General features: G+C 41.0%; 1 protein-coding gene across 1 annotated transcript; it reads right to left on the bottom strand.

The window, feature by feature from the left end:
- Positions 1 to 423: 423 nt before the first annotated feature.
- On the bottom strand, positions 424 to 1,933 carry LOC147896801 (aspartic proteinase CDR1-like). The gene has a single exon (XM_087381967.1). The coding sequence runs from the start codon at positions 1,893 to 1,895 to the stop codon at positions 459 to 461; it is 1,437 nt and encodes a 478-aa protein (XP_087238093.1). The 5' UTR covers positions 1,896 to 1,933; the 3' UTR covers positions 424 to 458.
- Between the last annotated feature and the right edge of the window lie 7,383 nt (positions 1,934 to 9,316).

The following is a 9,316-nucleotide window of genomic DNA, read 5'->3' on the forward strand; positions in this document are numbered from 1 at the left end:
GCTATACTTGGTGACACTGGTATTCAATCATGGCCAACTATACGTGGCATTTTCACATATCCGAGCATCAAACACTGTTACCTAAGGTTTTCATTTTGCAGAGCGCATCTAATGCTAGGGGCGAGGAGATGGATAATACTTCTACCACAAATGTTGTGTACAAGGAAGTTTTGCAATTGGCAACAGCAAGAGCCTAGGAGTATGACATTACTCTTTCAAACCCTCTTGAGGCTTTCTTGGGTGGGAAATCTTCATTTCAGTAATCTTTGTATAGGTTTTTTTAAATATTTTGAAGTACTATGTCGTAGACTTTTTTTTTGGTTAGAATATGTTGCTGGTTTCAGACATTTTAGCATCTTGAGACCCGGCGGAGCGGGTCGCTAGCTCGTCGTAGACGGGTCAGGTTACTCGTGGATATAAAGAGCGAGAGTTATTGCTAACGTTCTTGTAGGTTGGGCCTAGAGCTTAGAGCAAGCGGTTGGAAGGATTCCAATACGCGAGCCAACCAGATCGTAGAAAACGTGAAAATTCTGCTGCTGGATGTTGCCAATGATCGTGAAGTCCTCCCCTGCACTCATGATAGTCAAACAGGTCGTTCCAGCTACATCGTCCACTAGCAACATATAATTGTCGGACGGCACAGCCATATCAGCCCCGCCACCAAAATGGAAGACCATCTTCGGGAACTTTTGCGCACCTTCGTAGCAGAGGTCCAGGCCTTCCGGAGGTGACTCTAACGGCGTTGCGGGGACGCTGGCGATGATAGCATTCTTGATCTGTTCGTACGCTGTAGGGGGCACTAATGTGAGAGTAGTCCCCGAGTCGAAAATGGAGCCCCCGCCCTCTGAAGTAAATTCGAAGACAGATGCTGGTATGGAGAGACGTTTATCGGCTACCGAAATGCCCTGCAGGCCAACGTAGTAATAGGTGGAAGTAGGTCCATCGACGAGTATGGGAGTGAATTGAGTTCCGTGAGGAATGCGTTCGTAACCGAGATACAAGGGACTGGTGACGGAGGTGGAGGAGAAGAAGGGCACCAGGCAATACGAAAATCTGGCCGGGAACTTGGATGCGAGCTGCAATGGCAGTGAGAGAGGACCCCGGCCTAGGCCCAGGATGCCGGAAGGCCCCGGTCCTCGTTTCGCAAAGCTCGCAGAATTCTCATGGCCGCACCCAAATTTGAAGCCTTCCACCGGGACCGACCTGCGGCTGTTGGAACTCCGGAGGAGTAGAGTGTCGGACGCCAGATTTCCCACCGTCGTCGATCCATCGCCGTATTGATATTCGTAGACGCAGCTTTGATCATCTTGATCACAGGCGTGGGCGGGGAGAGCTCGGCAGAGGGTGGCGGAACAATCTTCTGTTTGGAACGATTCAGAGGACCCGGGATCGAAAATCTCACCCTGTTGCTCGAAGCACTGACCGCAAGGGTCGCACTGGATCCACACGAGGTCGCTGCCAGTGTCGACCAGGACTTCTTCCGTCTTTGCGGGCGAACCCAACTGGATCTCAGTCACGTAATCACCTCCGCCGGATCGAACGGGCCAAACGAAGCCTCCGACAGCAGCATGACGTTGGTCTCCGAGAAGGCTTCGAGCGCTACGTTCTGGAGGAGCCACGGAATGGATAAGGGCACGGGACCGGGAGAAGCTGGTGCGAACTGCATGTTGAAGCTGCAGAAGCTTGGAAGAATTAGCTGGAGGGGCTTTTTGGTGTGGCTGCTGAGGGATGATATTGTCGATGCTGTAGGGGAGTCTACGACGCAAATGGAGACGGAAGGGGAGGTGGAAATCCTGCGAGGGCAAGTCGAGAAAGCTACAACAAGCAGGAGAGAGCAAAAGAGAGCAAAGCAAGGCGAGCATGGGAGTGCAGTTGGTGAGAGAACTACGTCCCATCCCTTGCAGAGACGCACACACAAGAGGAGCAAAGCAAAGAAGAAAGAAGACTACAAGTTCGATGAACTTCAAGAGAGTGAATCTCTATTTTATCAAGAAGATGAGCGTTTGAGTTTGAGCTCCCAAACTTAACTGCCAAGATTCATAGCTCCTCCTTTACTCATACTACTCCCAAATTGGCAAGCATTACTTCCACTCAATGTATCAACTATTGTCTTTTCCACACCACCTAACCTCTAACTCCCTTGGAGGGTCACCCATCAATCTATACGATAGCATTTCACCCATCAATTTCAACAATCTATACGATAGCGGGGGAAAGAGTTCCCCATGAGTTGCCTCGTGGGTGTTAGCGCCTCACACACATCTTCACAAAAAAAAGTTACTGCCTCACACAGACTCACTGACAAAACATGCCATTCTATAATGGGTTTTTCATATGGAATCGCACTATAGTAATTTATTTATTTTTCTAGGTAGAAAAATATAGTAATTTATGGTGTTCCTTTGGCCTCATGTGTTTATAAATTGTGACTCCCCCTTCAATGTTTATTTAGTGTTTATAAATTGTGATCCTTTGGCCTCATGTGTTTATAAATTGCTATACTAGGACGTGGTGTGATGGGTATCTAAGCCCCAGTATATATTTGTACAAGATTACATATTTGAGTTAGCATTTCTTCTAGTTCCCACATCATTAGACCTATTGTATAGGAATATAGCAATAGTCATCAATATGTCATTACTGAGAAGGCACATCACTTTCAGGTGCGCCCCATTATAAACGGTGAGCTTGCAAAGGGGTGCCTACAAATGCTATGACTTTAAGTGATGGAACTTAGATCTATGCAATGATCCTATCACACCCATCCTTTATCATCTAGGCTAAGTTGGCGCTAGAACCTGAGAACCTTACACTAATCCTCCCACACCCTGTTAACCATGTGTCAACAAGGACTTAGCACAAAAGTGTGTGTAAAGTAGTGGCAAAGGTCCTATTATACTTATAGATTCTTAGGAATAATCTCCATGAGGAATTCTAGATATAATTCTATATGCACATCCTACATGTGATTCCTACGTGCACATCCTACATGTGATTCCTACATGCAAGTTCTACATCTAGAGAGAAAAAGTCCTACAATTCCTACATGCAGAGAGAGAAGATCTCCAAACTTGTATAAATATCTCATGATGGAATGAGGTCCACACTCTTTGGGGCATTGTATTTAGTTAAACTTTGGTGTTCTTGTGCAATTGTCTTCACGTGTCCAATGATGCTCCCTTGCATTGCCATAGCATGTCCTATGTAGAGCATGGCCATGAGATGGGTATCAATGTGTAGAGCTTAAAATTCTAAACATTTCTCCTTTCTATAGAAAGGAAAAACTGATATATTCATGAAAAGTTATGGAGCATTAAAGTGTAGAGGTTGTAAATGCTCTTTGGGTCATTGTTTACTTGGGTGTAGACGTTTTTGTATATAGGTATCTTGCATGACCCATAACTTATGTATTGCTCAACGAAATTTGGCAAACTTTATCTTCAAGTTGTAGTACACATTCCAAACTTGAACATGAGAGCAAAATTATGGAATAAGGATATGGAATGAGACTGTTAAAGCATTACAAGTGCTTTGTTGCATGTGAAGCATGCATCCTAAAGACTATAGGATATAGCAATTTATTTGAAAATATCAAAATTTTATTCTATACATACATGCAACCAAGTAATCATTCAAAAGTACACTACGGGAGCTTCTCCTCAACCCAAGGACACACCTAAATGAGAACATTAGGCATGGGTTAACGGGCCTCCAATGTTGTGCTAAAGAGATGCATACCCATTTGAGGGCATGCTCCATAACTTTTTTTTAATTTGTTGAAAACCAAAACGGATTGAGAATTTGGAATCCAAACTAGTGGGACTATTGCATGGTGGTCTTAAAACATTTATAGTTGTTGGTATTGGTATTTAGATTCACCCTAAAATGAAAGAAGTTGAAAAATTGTGATTTGTGCATGTGCAAAGATCTTTTAATAAATCCAACACTATTTACAATTTTGAATTGTTTCTTTTTTCCATGCACTTGCTTGCTATATGACTCATAAGCATGCCAAAGGTCATTGCATTTCATAATACACAGCATCGAACCTGATAGCGTGCCCTTTGGCATATTTGTGTTTTGAAGCATTTTAGGCCACATTGCACTTGTTTGGGATATCCAATTCTGCTGACGTGTATCGCCAGAGGGGGAATAACCGGTGGCTAAAATTTTGCTACTCCTACGAATTTTGAATTTTCACACCTCTCTCCCATCAAATCCTTGGAAGATTAAGTACCTGCAACCTTCCCCCACCCTGCAACCTCATCGTGTGTTGCAAGGGAGGGCAGGTTTTGTAGTCTAAGGTCTCTGTGGGAGCCAGTGGTTTGTCCAAAGGGAGATCGTGAGTGGCACTGTATTGAATGCATTCGTGGCACATGCAAGTATTGCAATTTGAAGCTGAAGAAGAAGACATTCAATGTTTGTCCAAATGAAATGAGGGAAGACAACCATGTTGCTCTAAAATGGAGGAGATTTGAAAATGTCAATGTTGAAGGATCTAATAAAAAGAGATGGCTACTGTCATATAAGAGCACTCAGCCAAGGGAGCTTATAGGTCACGTGGTCAATCCATCCCAAAATATGTGCTTCATAATTTCACGGCCAGCTGGTAGGATATGTAGTTCAGGACGTGCCTTGACCAATTTCCCTGTGACACTATTGTCTCTATCATAGATTTTGCTGAAAATTATTCCTTTTAAGAACAAGATGAGATACAAAGTGCTCACTGCTGGTACAATAAGCAAATAACAATTCTTGTGAATATCATGTACAGTCATTTGCTTGATTCTTCCATGCTTGATGCCAATTTGCTTGCTGACTCATAGGAGTCCAGGTAAGTGCAACACACATACCATTTCTACATTTCAGATGATAGGGAACATGACACCTTATTTGTGCAGCATGCTTTTCTACTACATTGGGAATGGCTGAAAAAGGAAATCCCCACAGAAAAATATACAACATTGGGTGTGGTCAGATGGTGCTGCCTCCCAATTTAAATCAGCCAGTGGATTCTACTTCATCTCAAGGTTCAAATTCCTAAGCCACCGTCTAGACATGATGTGGAATTTCTTTTGGTCTAGCCATGGCAAGGGTGAACATGATGGATGCAGTGTTGTTATTAAGCAAGCTCTGTTTAAACACCAATTAGCATGCTCTCAAGAAAAACTCAATGATGCCCAGGATGATGTAACATGGCTTACAACCAACCTCTCCCAAGTGTGCATTCAACATACAGTAAACAAAGCCTTAAGAATATTGTAGTATGCAGAGTGTTCCGTAAAGTGAAAGTGGATGAAGTGCAAAGGAGAAGCCAGCACGATTGCAAGAAAATTAAAGGAGTTCATGGTCTGCACAACATATGGGGCTTTTCAAACAACCGACTGAATAAAATAAGAAAACTTTCTTGTTTTTGCAGTGCGTGCACCATAGGGGATCATGACAATTGTGAGAACATTGCAACTGTGAAGACATGGGAGTGAGTGCAAGTTTTCCCACTACGTTAAGATGGAGTGACAAACAGTGGAGAGATAAATGACTCGCCACAGTTTTGATGACCTCACTGACTGTCTGGAAGAGGGGGATAACTTTGTAGTTGTCACTAATTCTGGGGAGAACAAGGAAGATGACTCATACTTTCTGTTGTAGTGCACAAAACCTAATCACAAGGTTGAGGAAGCATTTAAGGATAATTGGGGAATAGCCTATGAGATGTGGGATGTAGTGGTCGGAGCTTTTTGGTACAAAAAAACATCCGAGAGAGGCCACAATTACGAACTGCTACATAAGAGTCCACAAACATTTGTGTACTCTCATCTAGTAAGAGCTATTAAGTTCCAAATGCAACCTGTGCCACAATGAAGGAAGGGCAAGAGGGTCTTCAAATTTAGACACGCATGAGCACATCTTAGGATGTCTTGGAGTGGTGGACGAGGATGACTGAGATAGTACTAAGAAAATGTAGTCTCAATATTTCAAGGAAACAATATTCCACTTCTCCTAGAAAATGGAAAATGTATTTGAGACTATGCTTCTTTTTAGTATATCCCAAACAACCACCATGCTGGTTTTATTGAATTGTTTTTGTTAATTCCAAATGGTAAATCCCATGCTTGTTTTTAGCATATCCCAACAACCATTGTGCTAGTTTTATTAAATTGTTTTTGTAAATCCCATGCTTGTTTTTATTTAGTGCATCATCCAAATAGTATTTATAATAGGTTTTGGTTGCAAAGTCAAGAGGATCCTTAATAAAGAAGGAATGTTTTGGGTTTTTAGTTTACAATTGATATCATGGTTCATCTTCATCTACGAATCAGTTCTTTAATCAACTTGAAATTTCATGTGTATAATCGTGTGGTGAATGTGTGAATATGTATAACCCAGAATCTAGTGAAGCTTATAATAAATGAGGTTCCAAGATGGTTTTTAATTATGGCGCCATCTTATTTGATCTAATTAGTTCCGAATGCGTTAAGCTAGCCTATTTTATTAATTCGCTTTTTCATCTAGGCATAGTGGACTAACAACTTGTCAAGATATATCTACGTAAAGATTTAACATATATCTACATAAAGAGTCCCATTTTTTCAACATGTATCTACATAAAGAGTCCCTTAAGATTTCAAAATTCTTTCCTTTCAACATATATCAATGTAAGGAGTCCCTTAAGGTTTTGAATCTAACAAAGCTTAAATGATCAACCATTGTGTGAGACTTGTTCTTTCTTGGGAGGGTTCTTAGTACTAGTGTTTTTTAATTGGAGAAATCCCTTGAAAAGAAGTGCCTAAAATTTGCTATGTGTTCTAAACTTGGTGGAGAAGATTAGCCGTAATTTCATAAAATTCTTTTTGATGCACGTAGCTTTAGTATATAATGCAAAAAACTTGCCAAGCTTGCCATTGATTTGATATGCCACATGACCCCATTTTTATTTGCCAACCAAACAATATAGGTTATCAAAGTTTGGCGATCCAACATAGATTTTTCAACAAAAAATAAAGATGCTATGGTCACCAACTTTTTGTTGCAAAGCAAAATGAGCACCACATTTGCCTTCAAAAAAACCATTGGTTCTTAGAGGATAATGTGTTCAATCAACTCCTAGTACAGTGTATGTGACCTTGGATATAACTTACATGTCGTCTTCCAGTAGGCCATACCTACCATAGGCTTGATATTATACCATCTTTGTAAACTAATGCAACTTCAAAGATTTTAAAGATTGGCAACACTGTCAAAGATCATTTTTTCTTAAGTCATGGTATATTAGAACTCACTCTTCCCCAATTCATGACACTCTCATCTCTACTTGAGACAATAGTTTTTCTTGTTGAAAACCCACATACATGTCCTCTACATCAATGTTCATGCACATCCGCGAGCATTTCTCTTTAAAATTACAATCTTTAATATGGACCACTAGAGCCTTCCTATCATGATGGTTGATGTAGGCCATTGGCCTAGCTGGCATGTGGGGTTAGAGTCAAAGCATGATCGAATGCTACCAATTGCAAGACTATTTGAGGGATAGCATGTCATGATGGACACTAGTGGGTGGGATTTAAAAATCAGCGAGACATGCCCATGACAATGTGTAATAGCCCACAGGTTTGTTGGATTCTTTAGCAATGTGATGATTATCACATTGGAGGGTCCTAGTTCTCAACCCAACTTGATATTTACCAGTCCATCACCTCTCTATAGACTCCATAACTACACAATATTGCTACATAGTCATTAGATTGATTGTGTCACATAGAGGCTCTTGTTATTCTTATATAACCACCATGCTAGTTAATCATGTGAAGCACATGGAACTGTGCAAGTGCATTACTTAAAGGAATTATTAGTGGACATGTGGCATTGCATAGGCTCTAACCAACCACATCAACCATTGTGGTCACTAGTATTAGCATAGTGGCCACAACCACTGTAGGTGGTGACTATCACCTTGGTGGCACATGCCAACTAGACCAATGGCCTACATCAAGCATCATGAAAGGAAGGTATAGTGGTCCATATCAACCACCAAACATCCACCAAACTTTCCACATCAACCACTTCAAGTGGTGACTACTGCCATGGTGGCACACATTAACTAGCTTGATGGACTTGGCCCGAAATCAACTAGCATGGTCGTCCTATTGCACATGTGTTGTGGGTGGCCACATCAACTACTACAAGTGGTTATGATTGCTATTGCCTTGGCATATGCCAACAAACTTGATATCTCAAGTCGATCACCGCAATGATCCTATTGAAAGTCACATGTTTTCATGCAAGGCAAAGTGGCACGAGTCAACCAATCGGGTGGCCTAGTGCCCAAGTAAACTAACATGGTGGTCCGATTGCATAACACATATAGGGTAGAAAATAAGAGGGAAACATAGTTATGGAAGTGTAGGTCATTGGACAAATCTTTTCAGAACATAGCTATGGAAGTATGTCATTGGTGGGCAAAACTTTCATCAATACAAGGTTACAAATATTAGCCCATGCTAACAATTTCAAGGTTTTGATGGGTTTAAGTATATTTAGCTTCATATATAGGCTTTTAATTAGCTAGAATTTGAAGATTCTAACCCTATAATTGAGTCCAAATGACTTGTGTCAATCATTTTGAATACTTGGGGGGCTAAATTTGGAGCTTGTATGAGAAACGTATATGTTGATTTTAGACGAATTTATCAACTTCAAAGCTATAAATATTAGCCCAAGGGAGGATTTAGTCGATTCTACATTGTGTTGACTTTCACCCCTATTTTTTTCCTTGGACACATATTTACTAGCGTAGCACCAAGCTATCTCATAAAAGCGATGAAGAATCTCTCTCATTAAATCTGCGATTGCGCAACATTACACTAGCCCATGAAAATCATTAGTTTCTTAGTAATTCCTACGAAATGACAACTTCGTCGTAGTCTTTCTCTCTCTCTTCTCTTTGGGATATCTTTGTAGCCCACCAAAGAGCCACGATAGTGTGGGGTTCCGGATACTGAGCCCCAACTTTTCTAGCTCCATCATCCCCAATCTTGGTTTTGGTTTTTGAGATTTTAAGCTATATAGCCTAGTTTTTAGCATAGCACTCAACAAGGGCCCTAGCACACCTTTTGCTTTAGCCCCGTGTGTCTTGTATGAGATTCATTTCATTTCTATAATTTGTTCCATAGGCCTATCTATCTATCTATCTATCTATATTCTTTCTTTCTTCCTCCTGCCTCTCTGTATTCATTCAAAACTCATTTATATTATGCAAATCAAAGAATCCCAAATATAACAAAAACATCACACAAACATTCCAATGGCTAAGGTG

This window comes from Dipteris shenzhenensis, chromosome 11 (genome assembly GCF_047967505.1).
Source record: "Dipteris shenzhenensis isolate YYH24624 ecotype China chromosome 11, Dip_SZ_1.0, whole genome shotgun sequence".
Classification (NCBI taxonomy): domain Eukaryota; kingdom Viridiplantae; phylum Streptophyta; class Polypodiopsida; order Gleicheniales; family Dipteridaceae; genus Dipteris; species Dipteris shenzhenensis.

Bases quoted from the DNA above. Each gene is read 5' to 3' on its own strand.
- LOC147896801 (XM_087381967.1), bottom strand. From the start codon at position 1,895: ATGGGACGTAGTTCTCTCACCAACTGCACTCCCATGCTCGCCTTGCTT.